This window comes from Tetranychus urticae, chromosome 2 (assembly GCF_039701765.1).
Source record: "Tetranychus urticae isolate SD_2017Ah chromosome 2, NJAU_TeUrti_SD_1.0, whole genome shotgun sequence".
Lineage (NCBI taxonomy): Eukaryota > Metazoa > Arthropoda > Arachnida > Trombidiformes > Tetranychidae > Tetranychus > Tetranychus urticae.
Window position 1 is genome coordinate 8,403,356 of NC_142959.1, and position 20,700 is coordinate 8,424,055.

General features: G+C 34.1%; 3 protein-coding genes across 3 annotated transcripts in view; all 3 read left to right on the forward strand.

Moving 5' to 3' along the window:
* Nucleotides 1-100: 100 nt before the first annotated feature.
* Nucleotides 101-7,032, forward strand: Atg2 (Autophagy-related 2). The gene is made up of 6 exons (XM_089267122.1): nucleotides 101-472; nucleotides 643-3,072; nucleotides 3,148-5,447; nucleotides 5,537-5,741; nucleotides 5,981-6,116; nucleotides 6,198-7,032. The coding sequence occupies exons 2-6, from the start codon at nucleotides 753-755 to the stop codon at nucleotides 6,568-6,570; spliced, it is 5,334 nt and encodes a 1,777-aa protein (XP_089123248.1). The 5' UTR covers nucleotides 101-472; nucleotides 643-752; the 3' UTR covers nucleotides 6,571-7,032.
* Nucleotides 7,033-10,427: 3,395 nt separating this feature from the next.
* Nucleotides 10,428-15,519, forward strand: LOC107367908 (uncharacterized). The gene has a single exon (XM_015935659.3). The coding sequence runs from the start codon at nucleotides 10,699-10,701 to the stop codon at nucleotides 14,158-14,160; it is 3,462 nt and encodes a 1,153-aa protein (XP_015791145.1). The 5' UTR covers nucleotides 10,428-10,698; the 3' UTR covers nucleotides 14,161-15,519.
* Nucleotides 15,520-18,675: 3,156 nt separating this feature from the next.
* Nucleotides 18,676-20,700, forward strand: part of LOC107367910 (methylcytosine dioxygenase TET1-like) — a 33,357-nt gene continuing 31,332 nt past the window's right edge. The window contains exon 1 of the mRNA XM_089267123.1: nucleotides 18,676-19,123. Coding sequence (XP_089123249.1) covers nucleotides 18,761-19,123 — 363 coding nt within the window. The 5' untranslated portion in view covers nucleotides 18,676-18,760. The remainder of the gene's footprint in view (nucleotides 19,124-20,700) is intronic.

Sequence of the window (20,700 nt, forward strand, 5' to 3'; positions counted from 1 at the left end):
AATTATGGTCAGGTAAAAGTCCACTCACTTGGCTATCTGGTTCAAGATATCTTTCCGATTGCCATTCTTGTAAACCTAAACAAAAACCTTACGCATGCTCAAGACTTTTCGTAGATTTCCTTTATCAGTGTTTTTTGAATTAATGAATAAATTTATCGACACCATCGTGCGTCGATGGGCATTTTTTGTGTCTATGTTCAGCAATCTATCTCTTCTTGCCTTCTACCTGTAATTTTGCTCACTCATAATCCTTAATCAATATGTGTTTCTAATGGTATGCTAAAAAATCACATGACAAAATTCTGGTTGAAATGTAAACAATAACAACATCTGATAGTCATTTATTGTTTTCATCCAACTTACCAAGGTTTTTGTACTCAACTGAGTCAGTTTATTTCTTTTTTTAATTGTGCTCATTGGTTAATCCGAAAATAATTTAAAATCTACTTTCAAATTACAGTTGAATATATTGGTGAGTGTTATAAAAAAGTGATGAGACCATTTTTATTTTGATTAGATGATATAACTGTTGTTGGATATGATGACTATAAATTTTTAAGCCTAAGCCAATCTGTGGTGCTTTTGTCACTTTGTTTAATTTTGCCCTCTTATCCTTTCTTTTGTTTTTACATTTCCGTTTAGATTTCACTTATGCTACTGTGTTTTTATGTAAAATAGTGCTTAACGCCATATTTATTTTCTCTAATTGAGAATAAAAAACAACAAAGGCCTAATCCAGCTCTTCCTTCACCATGGAGGCAACATTAAGAGCTTTCTTGAATATTTTCCCCGAGAAAATGAAAAAACGGACTATATGGTACCTATTCGATCGTTATCTTGGACATTTTCTTCGGGAAAAATTAACACTCGACCAATTATCCATCGATCTGATTGGTGGTAAAGGATGCAGTAACGAACTGCACCTAGATGTGGACTCTCTCAATGAAGAACTATCGTTTTTACCAGTCAAATTTGTAGATGGTTGTTTCATTGACGAAATATCTGTCTATATTCCATGGTCTTCTCTGCTGACTGAGTCTTGTTCACTTCAAATCAAGGGTGCCAGATTTATCTGTCAGCTTGCTGAACAGCCTGAAACCAAAAGTATAATAACATCAGACTACTTGAGTCGATCTATCATGAGTAGTTCATTACAACTTGCTGAGGAAATTGTGCATGAAAACCAAGAAGAAAAATTCGAAGGATTGGAAATTTTCGCTCACCTTATAGACTCAGTTTTACGTCGCGTTGAACTGGTCGTATTGAACACTTCATTTATTTTGCGTAGTAAACGCAAACAACTGAGAAACCCAGCATCCGAGGAAGATGAATACTGTTATTTAGAAATTAAAGTCAGAACATTGAAGTGCGAAGAAAATGGAACTGAGGAAGATAAAGATGCAGAAAAGGATGATGTTAAAAATGCTCCCAAAATCATAACCAAGAAGTTGACCATCGAAGATATTGAAATTTTTCTCGATGGTGATAAAATCTGTACGTTAGCAGACAGGCATGTGATGGAAGTTAACGTTCGCGATTCCCGATGTGATATTCAAGTTTATCTTGCCTCAATATTAACTGCTGTTCTCGAAAAGAAACATATATCTGAGCTTATCAACATGGCAAGTAATAGAGAAAGCAGTTCAAACGATATTTTCAAAAAAGGTGACAAGGTCATGTCACCTATTGACTATGCAAGAATCGAGCACCAACTCAAATTTGATTCTACCAAGGGAAAGCCTGCCCCATCCAGACATAACTTGAATGCTACCCTTTTGAATACTGAAGAAGCTTCTAATGCATGGACAAGTTCAGGTGATGCCAATAAATCTTGTGATAACAGTTTTTTGCCCATTGATTATTCTAATCACTCCAGAAATGGACCGAAAAACACAACTGAAAAAAAAGAACCGCAAAAAAGTGAAGTGAAGTCTTTCAACTGTGCAATAAAGCTTCCTGGCTTAGCACTTTGCTTAGTTGATTCCAGTTACTCAGGAAATGCTACACAGATAGACGCAAAAGCAAAAAGTTTAGTTGAAGTGAATGCTGCCTTGGATGAACTTATAACTTGTGATCATCTCAGATTCACCACTGTACCTATCCAAATTGAGATAGGATCTTCTGGCTGTAAAATAGTTTCAGGAGATATCTGGGTTGCTGAGAAAAACCAAAGAGGATTGTGTCCTTATATTTGGACAGAATCAAAGATCGAGATTGAAAATGATCAACCGCAACCACAATTACCAAGGCCAAAATCTCCGAAAGTTGAAAAAATTAGCTTTCAATGTTTAATAGATAGTGAAAAATTGGAACTCAGATCAAGAAATGTAACAAATTGTATAGTTGATCCTACACTATTGGAACGAATAGATAAGTATTTTCCACAGGTTTCAGATGGCTCTGGTACATCATCGGATTTCATCATTTCAGTCATGTGTCCAGAAATCAGAGGAAAATTATTAATACCCATTGCTGATTTGAGGAAAGAGGAAAAATCTGTCCCCTCTGAGTTAAGACCTTTCTGGCTTGAATTCGAAGGATCTGATTTTAAATTCACAACAAACATGTCATGCTATGATATGGCTATGCACCAATTCATTCTCGGTTTAGCGGATCCTCACGGATCCAAGGAAATTGGTAGAATGACCACTGAAGGATCAACACCTATTCGATTGAGTATAAAACGCGGTGCTGATACTTCATCCATAATTGAATCTGAAATGATTCAAACTGTGTTGGAAACAGCTACCATGACAGAATCTATTTTTATATGCACCACTGCTAACACCAAACTCAATGCCCCCTTCCAAACTAGAACTCCAATCGTCCAACATAAACAAGAAGAAGACGCTAAAACCTTGCTCCCTAACAACCTCACTAACTCTCAATCCTACTTCGAAACTTGCAAATCTTTTACCCAATTGCAGGTTGATCTAAGCGCCGATAATGTCGACATTTTCGTTGAAACCAAAGAGCAGATAGACTTACTTTACAATGCTCTTGGAAATGATCTTGTTTTATGGACCCCAAATCGCGATCCAAATAGATGTCGAAAAGAGCGTCCAGTTGGTTGTAAGTATCAGAGCTACTTTTCATGCAAATCAGGGATGACTGATTCAATTGATTCTGAATCGTCCTTTCATTCAGTCGAAGGATCATCTGCCAATCAAAGCTTTCATAATTTGGTTACATGTTTACTTCGGTGTGATAATCTCAATGTTGCTATTGGTGACCATGCAATCATCAGCCAAAACGTCTTTATCGGTTTGTCCTTCGGATTACAAGATGATACCTCGAATATTGTTTCTATCCATGGGTCTGGAGTTTCCTGGTCCTTCAATAGCGATACAGTCATCTCAAGCAACCATTTCTGTAATAAATCAAGTTCACTTGACCTTACTTTTGAAATCAATACAAAGGATTTGCCCGTTTCCAAAAAGATCAAAGTTGCCATACAGTTATCTGAAGCGATCCTCTTCAAGACATCACCAGATATATTCATTGATTTCTGGAACTATGTTAACGTTACCAATGAACCAGTTCTTGGTTATACTCCTCCAAAGATTCTAACTGAGCTACACGTAAGTGTAACAAACGGAGCCATTTCTTATGGAAGTGATAACTTTCCACCTCCGCCTCGGCCTGTTCTTGTTACGTTTGATGGCATCTGTGTAACAGCTATGGTAGTCGAAGATACTAGTGACACATTAATGCGATTTATAATTGAAGAAGCCGCCTTCTATTTCAAAAAGAATAGTTTATCTTCAAAGTGCCTCAGAAATTATGTTTGTGTAATTGATTCTGGTCTAATCGACATGCATTTGAAATTAAGTGAAAACGACAAAATTGAGTTCAGAGCTGTGAACAATATTATTAATGTCCGAGCTTGTAATGATTCACTCGCAGCTTTGTGTCGATTAATCATTAATCTCATCAATCAAAACAGTGATTCAAGGAGTGATGACGATTTGCCAAGTTATGCTAAAGCTGTTGGCTCATCAATGCGAAAAGGCTCCAATGCCGAACTATTAAAAGAAGTTTTAAGTGAGCTTGGTAACGATCCGATGGCTCTTAATCAACAGAAGCCTCCAGAATATAAAGAAGCAGAAGAACGTAAGAAAGATGGAGAAAGCACTAAAAAGAAGGAAGGAGGCAAGAAAAAAGATGGAGGAAGGAAGAAGAGGGAAGAAGAGAAAAAGAAGGATGATGCACGAAAAAAGGATGCAGACAAGAAAAAAGAGAAAAAAGTGAAAGAAGAAGATAAACTCGAGAAGCTTGAAAGATACCAAGACAGAATCACGGCTACTGTTGATTATGATGGACCAAGTACAAGTTCAGCAACAGGTCTTAAAAAAGGAGAAATGACTGATTCTGGTTTTTGGTTACTGGGCGATGATGACATTGGAGCAGGAATCAAAGCTACTGATGAACCTATTGTTCGAGTATTGACTAAAGAAACTATCATCATGCTTGACAACACGCTAAGTGTTGGTACAAAGAAAACTGCATCTGAAGAGAAAAAATTTATTGTTGCTCGATATTGTCTAGAAGAGATGAGCTTATTAATAAGCATCTATGGTGGTCGAGATTTTGAAGATAACCATGGAGGTGAAGATGATTCGGATGCAGAAGAAGATGAGAAGAAAGTTGGATTGGATTCAGATTATCGGATTAAACGTGAGACTAAGGTTCACTTTGCTAATGATGAGTCTAATGCATTACATCTTTGGGAGAGTATCAATTTGGAAGAAGGCTCTGATATTGGCCAACCAACTTGTTCTAGACCTACAATTGGTAACCATAGTAGCAAATCAATGGGAGGAAGATTACGAAAAAGTAATATCTGTGTTCAACTTCATCTGTACAAAATTAAGTCAACCTTTGACAAATTTAATGACTCTTGTCCGACTTCATGGAAATTCTCATTTGATGTTAAAAACATAGAAATTCGTGATCGTCTAAATGTCTCTAATATCAATAAGATGTTATATGAATACATTTCAGAAAATATACCAAGAAGAAGCAATTCAAGCATGATTAGCATTCGCGCTAAAACATTTCGAAATCCAGTCGATTCTCATGAAGAATGTGATTTGAGAATAAGTCTTAAACCACTTCGAGTCAACATTGATCAAGATACAATCATGTTCCTTGTTGAATACTTTACAACTCTCAAGATTTTACTGGACCTTTACGAAAAAAGCACTTCTTTCTCATCTAGTGGATCAAACTCTCCGTCTCCTGTTGCCCCTTCTCCAGAAAGAGACTTTAATCTTTGTTTAAATGTGTACAATACAGTGGATGAAGCTGAATCTCCAATCTCTCCAGTCTCACCTGACGATGCAAACAGCTCTAAGCCTTCATCTCTTTTCGTCAAATCTTTTGAATTTACTCCTGCTGTGCCAATTCGCCTCGATTATCATGGTAAACGAATTGATTTCGAACAGGTTTGTTATTATCCAATTTTAGATTTAAGTCTTTCAATTTGATGATTTTTTCAAAACTCTAATTGCGATTCCATTTTTATTACATTTAGGGAACGATACCTGGTCTTCTCATGGGTCTTGCTCATCTTAATCAAAGCGAACTATATCTTAAGCGACTTCACCAGAAACGAGGTATTCTTGGTGTAGATCGAGTCATTCAATATGCATTAATGGAATGGTTTGATGATATAAAGAAAAAGCAAATTCCTTCAATTATCGGATCAATCGGACCAATGAACAGCGTTAGACAATTAGGTAATTTTTCAATAATTTAAAATTGATTACTCGTATTTATAAATGTTCACTTTGATACATAAATCAGTTACATTTCAATAGTTTAATTAATAAAGATGTCTTCATGCATTCAAGTGCATTGTAGCATCAAAAGCTGATCCATTTGCCATTATAAACATCTAAATTGTTACTTCTATAATTTATTTTCAATTTAAATTTCAATATCTTCATTATTTAATTATTCATCTCTTCTTTTACAGTTCAAGGAGTCATAGATTTATTCTGGATTCCTGTTGATCAATATCGTCGTGACAGAAGAATTGTTCGTGGAATTCAAAGAGGAGCTTCATCTTTTTCATCGTCAACAGCTACAGCTGTGCTAGATCTTGCCAATAGGTAATTACATTTGAATCAATATTAAATCTTGAATATAACTTTAATAGACAAAGGTCATTAATCTTAAATCTTATCTTCTAGACTTGTACATGTAATTCAAGGAACTGCTCAATTCGCTCACGATGTTGTTTTATCACCAAATCGATCTCCGCAACATAATACTCGAGGATCAGTACCTAAATCCCAGCCTCGAGATTTACGAGAAGGAGTTGCCTCTGCTTATACTGTTATGAAAGAGGGTTTGAATGAAACCTACCGAAATGTGGCAACTGCGGGTGCTCAAGCTGATGGTGTTACAGAGACTGTTGGTGCTTTGATAGGAACGCTTCCATCAAACATTCTACAGCCAATAATTAAAGCAACTGAAGCAACTTCCAATGTAATTGTCGGAATGAGAAACCAATTAACTCCTGAAGCGCGCAAAGATGACCAGTATAAATGGAAACGTAGATGAGAGTTATGCATTATAATCAAAATTACCATTTGGTAAAAGCAACTCAAATCTCCTGTGATTAGTTCCGAGCATTATTGTAATCTAAAAAGCATATTTTTGGAAAAGGTTGTCAAACTAGTTCCATATTCACTTCTTTTTGATTTTAAAACGAAATGTTTTAATTTCAACTTAATGATAAAAAAATGCCCAAAAAAATGATAAATCTTGGTGTAAAATCTGTAAAAAAAGTGTGATTAACACAAAATATAACCCTTCCGTAGAATCATTGAGACTTGGAAACTCACAACTACAATATTTACGCAATTGATAGTAATCTATTCCCTTTTTATCAACAAAAGCTCTTAATTATTGATTCATCAGTTTAATGTTCATTTAAATCAAAAAATGCGTACAACTTTGCATCACTTTTGTATTTTAATAATAATAAACGCCACAAAAAACAAATATTCATTTACTTATGAACACGATGCTTATTTTAATCAGCCCGAAACAAATACTTATTTGCAACAAAATTTTACTGATTGACAGTTGATTAATGGCAAAAATATGAGCATTCAAATTCTGAGAGTAAAGTCAACAATTTTCAATGCATTACAATTTGCGAAATTTAAGAAAATCAAAAAAGAATTGAATAAATTAAATAAATAACGTGATTTAAATGACAAGTTTATCCATAAAGGATAAAAAACACGGGCTTTAAACATCATAAATCTTAAAAAGAGTAGTTGAATTTGCTCAACTTTAATCGAGATTTAAGCATGAGTATTAATCAACTGATATCTCAGATTATTCACAGAATTCATCAATAATCCATGTAAGGTCAAGATGAACTTTAGAGTCAAGAAAGTAATCAAAATTAATAGATCAGACAATTGTGAGATGGAGTCTGATAGACAGAAAAGGCGTAAATAAGCCAAACTAGGAACTTACGCCGACTTACAAACTGTATGGAAATGAGGTAAACGGTGTTAGACGGAGATGAAGTCGTGAAAAGAGTCGGAGATAAATTTAGGACTAAAAATGTACAAATTATGAAAATTAGTATTTGATACAATATTTTAATTTTGTCAATTTATAGCAAATTCTGAATGATCCATCTTAAAACGTTTATGTAATATCATTAACTCTGCCTACATTGGGCAACGTTCATCTGATTATTTTGTTGCGAACAAGAAAATGTAACCAATAATGTTTTATTTTTTAGGTATTTCGAGGATTCTTCGAATTCAGAGAAAAATTATTGATTGAAGAGTGGCATAAGCTGGTCAGGACTTGAAGCTTCAAGTGGCATTCGTGTTACAATGAATGGGTTCAAGGGAAATGGATTATAATTATTTTCTTGGACCTGAAACAAAGCTTAAGATTTTTAAGATCGAAGGTGAATTGAACCAGAATAAGACCTTTACCAGGATTTGTCTTTGAATTTATTTGATTTTATTAGATCTGATTAAATGATGGACTTTGTTTTGCATTCAAAAATCCACTTTTCAGAAAATGATGAAATGTTTAAAATGATCACAATAATGGGATTTACCAACCAAGTGAATTTAATCGCAATTCAATTAATAGCTGAAAGTAATTTGTGATTTCTATTATTGCAACAACAAACCAAGAAAACTAGCGAATCCAGTTTAAGATGAGCGTTTTCAATCATTCATTTATGCAAATTTCAATTCAAATTGTTCAATGAATACAACATTTTCACATGTCCAATTGTTCAACTTGATTTGTGATGAAAAAATATTCAATTTTCATGAAATACTCTTGCTATTTAAAACCTCAAGTCAATTTAATATTTCAGATAATAATACAAATCATGTAATTGGCTGTTAACTCAATCTACAAAGTAAGCACAAACCAATAATCATTGACTAAATTTGATTTTCTTGTAACAATTTGATGAAATTAAGCTTTTTAATTTCTCAAAATCTCTTCATCTTAACCAGTAAATCCTCCAATCCCAATTTCAATGTAAACCCAAAAAACCAAATAACCAGATAATTTGCAAATCTAAATACATCTTTAGACATTGAATCCAATTGATTTCAAGTCTTCAATTTATCAATGAAAGTGATGAAGAGACGATAATTTAGATTGAAAATGTTTGCATTAATCAATTATAATTGTAATACAATCCACAAATTGTTCAGCAATAACAATGATATCTGAAAATTAATAAACACCAAGAAAAGTGGATTAAAGGTGAAACCTGAAAAAATGGTTCAATTAAAAGTCTAATAGAGATTCATTCAAATTACAGGCAATTAGGGTCAATTAAAGATGAGATTAGGGCGATTAATGATTAAGATAAAATTAACTCTGACATGTTTTAATGAATCTTAAGTGGTAAAAGCCATTTAATTGGTAAAAATGGAGAGATTATTGAAAATGAAATGAAAAACTGTTTCCTTGTGAATTATTTGATCAAGATAACCTCTGATTCTGGTAACAATTAAACTGAACAATTGTTTTCTATCAATGTGTGTGAATTGAAGAACCTTCACAATTATGATTAGTTAATTGATAAGATTATTTTATCATTTAGTAAACCAACAAAAAAATTGATTCAGTGCAACCATTTTCACTTGAACAGCTTTTGTTACCTTTTCAACTGTTAACCTTTTTCCTTCAATTTTTCATTGATTCCTCTAAATCTTTAAATTGTTTCAATCAGTTTTTCATTCAAATGTTCAATCAAATTGTCAATTTAATTGTTCATGAAATGGAAAGTCAAATTTCCGGATTCCTTTTGTTCTTTCCATTGATTACAATCGATTAATTGTAATTTATGTAATTTGTGTTTAATCTTAACAACTTTTCTCTCATTTTTTGCTCTCTCCTGACGTTAATTAATAATCAGATAATTAATACTCAAAATCAAGTCTAACATGAATTATGGAAACAATTGTAATTAGTTTACATTCAATCTTGATTAAATAAATAACGCCTTAATTGTGATTGTTTCAAACATTGATTTACCTTTTTTGCTCTTTTTGCCTTTTCTATTGGATTCACATTTTGATTGTAACAATTTAATTCTTGTAAATCAAATGTAAAGTTGGAATTGCTTTTGTTGTTTCACTTTAATTGCTCTCATTTGGTTACAATTGTGAACTTTGATCAAAAATGTTTACTTGAAAATTAAACTAATTGTTACTTTTTTGTCAATTAGAATGAGAAAAGCATGAAAAAATAATTAAAATTGTCTACAATTACCTGGTAATCATCATTAAAAATTAAGCTAATTTATCAGATTAAATAACTGAATATTGTTTAAATGGTTTTAATCGTTCAATTGGTTAAAGATAATTAACTTTATTCTCTTATTTTCATAGATTAATTGCTCGTATCTGATTGATTCAATTGTCAAGTTGAAATGAAATGTTGAATGAAACAAAACATTGTTTTGTCAAATGTCAATACATTTCTCATTTTCACAATCTAATTGCATTAGAATGGTAAAGACAATCAAAAGGCAAATACAATTAAAGTGGAAACCCAAAAATCAATATCCAAATTTACTTAGCTTATTGATTTTTGTGTATAGATTTCAATTAATTTCAACTTGATTTGTCTCTAAATTACAGACTTTTCATTTATCCATCTTTAACTATTGGTTAACCTTGAGACGATAATTGATTTACTAATCAATTCAAGTGTTTATGATTTTTAATAAAATTAACCGATCATTGATGAAATGAAATGTAACAATTTTTGAGCTTCATTACAATTGTGATGAAGAAGAACAGAAAAATGATGCATTCGATGGGGTTCGCTACTAGATGGCAGCATATCGTTAATCAATGGCAGCTTTTTTGATTCTCTTTTTTCTCTCTTTCTTTTTCTTTTCATTTGATGTCTTGACTGTTGTTTGAGCTTCAACTCGATGCAACTGACACAAAAATGTTTAAAGTTTTTAGTATTGAATAAAATGTGAGCATCTTTTGGAAAATATTAATTGATTATCAGTGAGGTGATAAAAAAGTTAATTTTGAAAATTGTTATTTGTTAAACTATCTAAGCTAAAGCTTTTAAGCACATGACACACAAGTGTATCTAGTATTTTACCTTTTTTTTGCAGCAATATTTTAAATAAACATCGCCCAACCGTTCTATCTTAATGTGGATATGTCTTTACCATCGTCCGGTGAGACGAAATATCAAAATTTAACTCCTGTACCACCAATACCTCCACCTCCTTCACTTTCATATAATCATCATCATCATCCACCGCCTGGTCATCATCCTCAACCAGTGCCGCCTCCTCATCATGCTGTCCCTCCACCACAGTCAGCTCAACACACTACGGGTCATCCCCATGGAGCTCCTCACGGTATTTATCACCCCGGACACCCACCATGGTCACATAACATGGCCTACCCATCGGGACACATACCACCTCACTCTACCGGACCTCCATCATCACATTCACCATTCATGTCCCAACAAGCACAACCACCATCCCAACAGTTACAACAAGCACCTCATCAACAAATTCAGCCACCTCAGTCGCCGCTATCGACATCTGCTCAATCTCCACACGGAATGTCTATTCAACCAATTCAACAAGGTCAACCATCAGGGCAGCCTAATGCGCCGCCATCATCTCATCCATTAGGTTTTATTCCCAATTCGGGAAACAGTGGGCCAGTGCCACCTTCACCTCATCAACAAATGCATGGTGCTTCCGTTGCATTATCTTCTCAGCAACCTCAACCAGGTGTACCTCAACAATCTCAAGGACAGCCAATTGGGCACCAAGTTGTCTCTGGTAGTGCTTCAATGACCAATTCCGAAAATACTCCTTCAAATGGAGAAAAAGTGACCAAAAAGAAGCGTAAACGGTGTGGTGATTGTCCAGGATGTTTAAAAAAGGATAATTGTGGTGAATGTGGACCATGTAAAAGTGTGAGAAGTCATCAAATTTGTAAAATGAGAAAATGTGACCAACTGAAGACAAAGAAAGAAAAAAGTAGAGAATCTAATGCTGCTGCAAACAACGGCGGCATTAGAGAAGGTAAACCTTTGAGTGTTCAAGACGGTGGATCCGCTAGTAGTGGATCGATAGATGGTGGTGGGCCTGGATCACGGCCAAATTCAGTTCCTGGACCAGGTTCGGTCAGTGGATCCGGCTCACGGCCAGGTTCATCTAGTATAAATGGTACAAGTGCATCTTCTCCTTTTCTTGTTAATCAGAATGATGGATCACAACATTACCCACCTGCACCTCTTCAACCAGGTTCTGGAGCAAACGGTGTTACTCCAGGACAAGCAGCTACAGCACCCAGAAGTTTCCCTGAATTTGGTCCCAAACATTGGCCACCAGTGAATCCAATGTTCAGTGAAAACAACCCTGTAGAAGGGGCATCGCCTTACAACAATTTCACCGGTCATCCAATCACATCAACCGGTCCTTTTAACGGTGAGACAATCGGTGGTATGGTTGTAGATGTGAAACCAAACTTTGAAGAAGGCCTTAACTCTGGTTCTGTAGGAGTTGTACCTCATTCGGCTCCTCCAGGATCTGGTGTTTCAGATAATAATAATCGACATCAACTTACCAATAATCGGTTAAAGTCTTTGATTCAAAATCGCCAGAGTAGTAAAGGTAGCTCTGGTAATAATGGATCTAATAATCGATCAACGGCCAATGTAGTTGGTGGACAACCACCAAATCAGCAAACTTATTCACCTCAACAACAACAACAACCCCAATCACAATCCTCTAATGATTCTACTTCTATTAGTTTTGTTTCAACCAATTATGTGAATCAAATGAATCACCAAGGACAAGGTAATAATTCTTATATGAGTCAGGTTAACAGTGCTGGCACTGGTTTACCTGGCCGTGTGCAAGCAACACCACCAACTACCAATTCTGATAATACTCCACCTTATGTCCAAATGACTTGGACAACAACTGATGCTCAACAACGTAACGGTGATGCTAGTAATACTGGTCATCCGCCAACTCCAACAACACCGTCCGCGGGTAGTGTTGATGTTAAGCCCGGTCGTCGAACACCATTTGCACCATTAGAAACCTCTAATGGTTTCTCCTTTGGTGCCAATTCATATTCTCAGTATGACCGTAATACTCCATCCGAATCTACTTACTCGACTGATAATTCACGTGGTCAACAGCAACAGCAGCAACAACAACAACAACAAACTTTACCACCTCCATCAACGCCGACAACGCAACAACAGCAGCAACAACAATCAAGGCCTGCTAGTAATGGGAATGGGCATCAATTTTTATCTCAATATGGTAACCAACAGTATTCACCATTGCCCATGCTACAGCAACATTCTGATGGGTCAACTGAGATTCAATCAGCACCATTTACTAACCAGTCACATCCTAGTGCCACTTTACCCTCACCCGCTCGAAGTAAGACACCTTCGTCTGGCGGAGTAGGACTCGAGATGGCTAGTAGTACAAACGGTTCTTCAAGAGATCCTTTAACTATAAATAATAATGCTACCAATAGTAATAATAATATAAATAACAATAATATTAATAGTAATAATAATAACATTATTAGTAATAATAGTAACAATATTAATAACAATAATGGATCTGGAGCACCACCGGGTAGTAATAATGGTACCAGTCCAAATTCGCGAGACTCTTCCGGAAACAATAGAGGGATTGAAAATGACGAGAATGCCGCCTCAGCCGATCAATCAACACAGCCTTTTTTATCGAATACGACCACATCTATGAATACATATACAAATATTATCAGTACATATAACACTGGATCTTCCGTGACGGGATCAACAGTTTTCTACACCAACACTAACAACACTAGCAACAACAACAACAACAACAATAACAACACCGTTAGTTCCAATAATAACTCAAGCTCAACGCCAATGCCTTGTTCACCAATCGAAGGTAATCACACCAGTTATTTGATTATACCTTCATCCCAGCAACCAGTTTCAAGCTCAAACCAACAATTTGGATATTTTACCGGAGCTGGTGGCCATCAATCTGTGATAATGACGAATCCATCTGAAGTATCCGGCAACCTGGGACAGCAAACCGTCACATCAAGCGGAACATTGGGCAAATCTTCATTGACTTTAACATCTTCAGGAGTTGGTCACGATATGGGCATAGAATGTGGTCGTTTAAATGATGATATTTCATCAACCGGCTTTGGTGGTCTCCTTATGGACCTTAACCCTTACATTGTAAACAAAAGTGACCCTCCTTTCTTCTCTTCCTCTTCATCATTCATCTCATCAACCAATGAATCTCAACATGTTCAACATCACCTAAGTTACACAAACAGTTCACCAACAAATCACACCGTCTTACCGCCAGTGTCAACCTTTCTTATACCCAGTTTGCGAGACCACAGTTGGTGGGGAAGTGATCGTAGTATGATGATTAAACAAACCAATCCTTATGCAACTGATTTATTGCCAGTAAATAATTTAATGGAAACTGATCATCGACATCAGGATTTAAATTGTGAATCACTGGATTGTGGTGATGAAGAGAAAGGTGAACGTGAGTACTCTCGCAGTCCATCTACTTTGACATCGTTAACAACTGCATCCCTTACACATTGATAATGACAAGTTTTTGAACATAATTATATATATATATAAATATATAAATTGAAATTATAAATATATATATATTTGATTTGATTAAAGCAAAGAAACAAAAAAATAACTAAAATGGAAATGAGAGATTCCAGCGTTTTAATCACCGTTTCAATCTCCCATGTATGCATACAATCAACTTGATTTACGCAAAGCAAAAAAAAACAAAACCAAACACATTCATTTAAACGTGTACAACAATCATTGAATCGCATCCACATCCAAAACACACAAACACACATTCACTTCATCCAAAAATCAATTTGAATGTTTCATCCATAGAGAGATGTATTTGAAGCAACAGATTTTTTTATACATATATCTGCCACTCTATATAAAAAATTATTGATGATTTACATCATGTGAGCAAAGAAACAAAAAATCAAGACATTAAATGTTATTCAACAAAATAATTCAAGAAACTCCCTCCCTGTTGATTGAAAGTAATGCAAGCAACAAAACAAATCTACCAATGATGATAATGCTGATGATGATCTTCCTGCGAGTAACGGATTTATGCAACTTATATACAAAGTGTCTGCACCAACCCAAAGTTTCCAAATGTTTCATCTGATTCTCTCTCTATTTTCATCTCTTTTCCCATCTCTTCACCCCTTTTATTATGTTATTATTTGAATGTCTTTTGATTTGTCATAATTTTCATTCTCGCTCCTTGTCCCCTCTTTGCTTGATCACACACACAATTATACATATTATATCAATTGTTTTTATCCATTTTGTTTTTTTGTATCACCATAGAGTGCAAAAAGAGAGAAAAATGGAGGTCGTTCTCATTAATTGAACACAGCCATGTTTGTCCTTCTTTCTTCTCTCTTTTACTTACATCTCTATTCACTACCACCTCCTCCTCCTCCTCCTCCTCCTTATCTTCCTCCTTCTTCTTCTTAGTCTTTTCTTCTTCTTCTCTTTACCGATCATTGGATTACGCACTTTTTTGAGATACACACAAGACACAAGCAAAAACAGTAAGATTCAAGCAACTCTAACAAAAAATAATGCAAAATCTCGATCAAGATGGAGATTGCAATTTTTCGCATCTCTGAAGTTCTTCTTCTTCTTTCTTCTTTTCTTCAAACCAACCATGTGATGATGATGAAGATGCATCTACAATTTGAGTGCCACACAAAGTCCATCTCTTCTCTTCTTCTTCTTCTTCTCCTCTTTCTCTCATCTTTTTTTCTTTCTCTCACTCTTGGAAGGAAACAAATCAATTTTCATACTAGTAAATAAAAAAAAAGTCTTTTTATCATGACATGTCAAAGGTTATACGACAAAATAAATATCAATCTTTCAAAAGTTAAACTGTTAATACAATTTATTTTCATTTTTAATCTTAAAAAAAGAACCTACCAAAGTCTGAATTAAAAATGATTTCAAATTTAATTGAAAAAAATTCATTCCAACTCAATTCAATTTATTCCAATTCAATTCAGTTGAAAGCAATTCATTGCAATAAAATTCAATTTGAAAAATTGAATTTACCAACAAATAAAAACCAAGCCAATTCACCAATAAAAAGCAAACCAGAAAAGAGATCGAGAAAGAAGTCAAAAAAAACTCAACAAAAAAAAGTTAATAAATGCAACCCAAATGCAGTAAAAATGGCATTTTAAGTTTGACCAAAAGTCTGAATATTGGGTTAACCTTGAAAAAAATGATATGAAAAGGTAAACATGAAAGATTACATCTAATTAACAGGTTGAACAAGGTTGACATTGACACAATTAAATACACTTGTTTGGGTTAACCTGAAAAGAGAAGCGTTTAAATAGCTTGTTAGCCGATCGTCCAACGCCCTTACAAAAGCTTGTTGCCTTTCGCTTTTCCTTCTTCCTTCTTCATTCTCTTCCTACTTCCCTGTCTTCTCCTCACCTACTTTCCTCTTTATCTTCCCTCTTCTAGTTCCCTCATCTTCCCTCATCTTGCCTCATCTCTTTCCTCGTCTCATCATTTTTCTCCCTTCTGTAAACCGCAAAAAGCAAAGCAAAGCAACAACAACAAAAAAAAGCTGAAAACTTTCACCAACTTTACTCATCCTTTTACTCTACTTTCCTCTCTACTTTCCTCCCCTCTCTCACTACTCTCAATGAAAAAAAAGTATACTTGGTATGAATGAAACCGATGAATGAAGTGTGTGTGGTTGTAATGTGTGTGAGTTCCTTCAGAGAGCAACAACAACAACAACAAAAAAATGGTCAAGTTGTTGTAACTTCTCTTCTTTATCTTCTTAAGACAGACGCAAGGAGTTTCACCAGACAAGACAAGCAAATACTCCTTAACAGTTACCTATCTTGTTATCATGATTCATTGATGAAATGAGCATGGCAAAGGGATATTCCTCTTCATTTCATCATCAAGGTATTTTATGGCCTTGATTCCAAAAACTTACCTCTTTTCTTGTTCCTTTTTCTTGCTTTCCTCTTCCTTTGCCTTGGCCATTCAATGCCTCTTCCATTCACCTTACGTTTTTTGTTCAAGTGAACAACAGTTGTTTCATAATTTCTCTCTCATTTTATATATTCTTTACAATTGTTTGATTCTTACTTTTGGCAACATTTTCTTCACAGGAAATTGTACCTTGATAAAAGAGGATTGATGCAGGTGAAGTTACCTGAAGAGAGTGAGACAGTAAAGGTGAATAATACAAAACTGGAAAATACAGTTTACGCTCAATCAGTAAACGACTTTCTCACATCAGTTTTACATCAGTTAAGGTAGCAGCAGAAAGTAGATCAAAAAAAGGACAAAGACTTTTCTCTCTCTCTCTGTGTATTTACCTTAAAAACGGTTGACAAAAAAATGGTTTAACATGTAATTCTTGCGAGAAAAAAAGGCTTTTGTCCTCAAATCGTTCTATTTGATTCAAAATCACAAAAAAAGAGATAAATAATGATACTAAAGGAAAGGAAAAGAAATGATATGAGAAAATGAAAATGAAAATGAATAATGATATTGAGATTCACTTGAATAGAAAAGATAGATTTAGATTAAGAATAATCCTTTTAATCTAGTTTCCTGTTTTCAATCATTGAATTTCATGGAATAGCAAATGTCACTTTAAACACATTTGGAATCGATCGATTGCGACTTGAAAGGTGAAAAAAAGACACACAACGAAAGCAAAATGTTTGATCCTTTGGTCAACAAACTCAATCAAGTTAAACACGCAATTAGCTTTTCAATTTAATTTAACCTTGTTTACAAGGTCATTTTCAAATGCTGTTGCACTCAGATTTCAAGGGCGAATGTCCTTTTATTAATGCCTTTTCACCATCAATTGTTTAATTCAGGCTTCTCGGCTTGTTTCAATTTCAGGCAAATGATAATTTCCAATTTGACCAAGTTAAATATTGACAAAGATAATGAAGTTACAAAGCTTAATGTTGATCAAAATCAATGATCAATTTATCCTTCTTTAACTTGGCACAATTAACTATCAAATTGAATCAAATTGAAATGATTAATCTTCTTATCCATGATGAAGGAAATTGAGTAAAATAGATTTGAAAGAAAGTAAAATGTGGAAAATTTTTTCTCCGAAAAAAAAGAGATTTTTCTCAACATTATTTGTCTCTTCAACTGTTATTATAGTTATTATGATTAACCTTGGCTTTGGTAAATTGCAATGATCAAGGTGAGTTTATTAATGATGATTAAAGTGATTTTGTTGTTAAATTTGATTACTTGGAAACCATGTAATAGCGTTGATTGTTAAATGGTTAAATATTTACAATCTATTTTGATTAATAAACAAGTTGATTATTTGTCAATAGGCTCAGCCTTAAGGCCAAGTTAACTGGTTAAACCAAAAAGGTAATTGACATTCAAACAGTTTAATCTGCTTCGTAATGATTAAGCCCTTGAGCCTGACTAGGCGATAATTAATTTAATAATTTCTTAATCATTAATGTTTCATTTAAATTTAATTTCTTCTTCTTCTGCTTGCCTTTTAAAACCTTTTCATTGTTTCCCATTTTGTTTGACAATTAATTCAAGTTATTGCCTTTTCCCTTTGGAAGAACCATTTTGTTTAACATTAAAAGGTAAAGTGCATTGAAATTGGCATGAAATTGGCATTAAACATTACCAATAATGAATGAATTCACTGAATGAAGGTTTAGCATGAATAATGATAATAAAAAAGCATAATTGAATGTCTCACAATTAACCATAAACAAGGTAAATTTAAAGTAAATTGAAAAACACAATCAACCTTAACTCGACTAATAATGATTATTGTTTTCATTTTTTTCTCAATTTATTTCTTTCTCTTTTTGTTTTATCCATAATTGTTATGATAATGATAATACGATTTGATTATTAGCGCCAGTTTATAGTCATTTAGGTTATGGATCGAGTCTTAAAGAGATTGCAATCAATTTATCGCAAAGGTAAGTTGAACTATTTTGATGATTACTTTTAGTTCGATAATAATTGATGATCGTTTTCCAGATCTGGATTGAGTTTGGAGTCGATTAGACTTGAACGGTTGATTAAGTCAACTCGAGAAGGTCAATCTCGTGAAGGTTGTCCCATTGCCAAAATGATTATAATAAGACGATCTCAGACTGAACAATTGTGTGTTTTGGTTCGAGATCGAGTTGGCCACACTTGTCCAACTCGATTTATAATTGTTGCTCTGATTGTATGGGAAGGAGTCGAGGTAAACTGGGCAAGTCGACTGTACGATACTGTTGTCCACAAGTTGACCAACTATGCAACACCGACAGAGAGAAAATGCAGTTTAAACAAAAGTCGAACCTGTGCTTGTCAAGGGTTTGACCTATCACGATCAGGTGCTTGCTATTCATTTGGCTGTTCCTATTCAATGTACACTCATGGATGTAAATTTGGGAAAAGTCGAGAAAATGAGATTCGCCGATTCAAGTTGACCAACCAATCTGAGGTGAGTTTTGACCTGAATACTTAAACATTGTTACACTAACCAATTGATGAACATTTGATAATGAAAACTAAAAAAGAAATGTGAAATTACGATTTCCGGTTTAAATGATGAACTTGCCCTTCATCTTTACTTGAATATCAAGTTATTGAATCGGTCAGGCCACTTTGATAACCTTGTCAAACAAGTTATCATCATGACATGTTTCAATCTCACTCTCACCGGAAGTTTGTTTAAAGCTCCGGCTACACTTTTCAATGCTGATCGATCAACAACAAGAAATGATCAACAAAACAAAAAACGGAAATTGACCTTAAATTGTTTTAATCTAAAGGTAAACCCAAAGATGAACATATTAATCATACTCTCAATGAAACTTATTGTTTCACATCGCACATGTTGTCTTCAATTATCCTCCAAAAATAAGTTGTTTTCAAGAAGAAAAATGATTTTTTTCTTGTTTTTGGCCTTTCGAGATGATTAGATGAACCCAATTGTTGAGGCCAATTTGAGCTTTGCAATTTCAAGTAAACAATCAACTTGAATATTGTTTATTCCCTTTCTATTTCAAATCATTGGCGTGACTAAATGCATAGTTACTGATGATGATGATGATGATAAAAATGATTCTCATTGGAATGGATCATCGACATTTCCGCCATTTTGATTCCATAAATTGTTATTCAATTGTTGCTTGTGTTCAGCCGGAAATTTGGATCAACAATTATTTCCGTCATTTGATTATGAACCGGTAGTTAAAAGAAGAAACAAAATGATGAACAAAAGAATCAATTAATTGAAAATTATGGTCATAATCATGGTAATTAACTAAATGGACCTTAAATCACTTGACAATATTTTAAACCTTTTTTTGGTTCTGGTCTTTTTTTTGGGTTCGTATGTTGAGAGTTTCTTTGCCTTTCCTTGTTATCATTGGGTTTGTTCAAAGGCGATTGACTTTTTATTACATGTAATTAACATTGTTGCCTATCAGGTCGGAACAATTGCGTTTTTTCTGATTACTTTAAAACTTCATACTTAACAATTTTACCTGAGCCATATAGCAATAATCATAATAATAATGATAATCTTAATCATCTTAATAATACATTTAAGTGTGTTTCGCATAAAGGCAAACCATTTATAACCATAGAACCTAATATGACCTTTGATTGAACAGCAACAATATTATAACCAAATCAATGAGATGCTAAATTGCTTTGCTCAACCAAAACCTAAAATAAAACCAGATTGTTAACAATTCAGTCTTCATGTTCATTATCATGATAATAAACCTTTAGCTATAAACTTTTAGCTTAACCTTTTCATTACACATTTTTTTCTTGCTCCTTTTACCTTTCGATTATAACCTTTAGGTTCTAACCTCAACTCTTTTCTCCATTCAATTTTTCAATCTTTTTTCGCTTCTTAACCTTTCGATATAATCTCAGATTTACCTTATTCTCACCTTTTGCTTTTCAATCGAAAAACGTTATTTCTTTTTTTCTTAACAGCTTTCATTTTGACAGTTTAATTTCACGGTCAACGTCAAGAGACTATCAATGTTATCAATCAATAAG

What these genes read in the sequence shown, in the direction of transcription:
- Atg2 (XM_089267122.1), top strand. Translation starts at nt 753, where the DNA reads ATGGAGGCAACATTAAGAGCTTTCTTGAATATTTTCCCCGAGAAAATG. An exon ending in GAACAGCGTTAGACAATTAG is followed by an intron (nt 5,742 to 5,980) that starts GTAATTTTTCAA and finishes CTTCTTTTACAG; the next exon opens with TTCAAGGAGTCATAGATTTA. An exon ending in GTGCTAGATCTTGCCAATAG is followed by an intron (nt 6,117 to 6,197) that starts GTAATTACATTT and finishes CTTATCTTCTAG; the next exon opens with ACTTGTACATGTAATTCAAG.
- LOC107367908 (XM_015935659.3), top strand. Translation starts at nt 10,699, where the DNA reads ATGTCTTTACCATCGTCCGGTGAGACGAAATATCAAAATTTAACTCCT.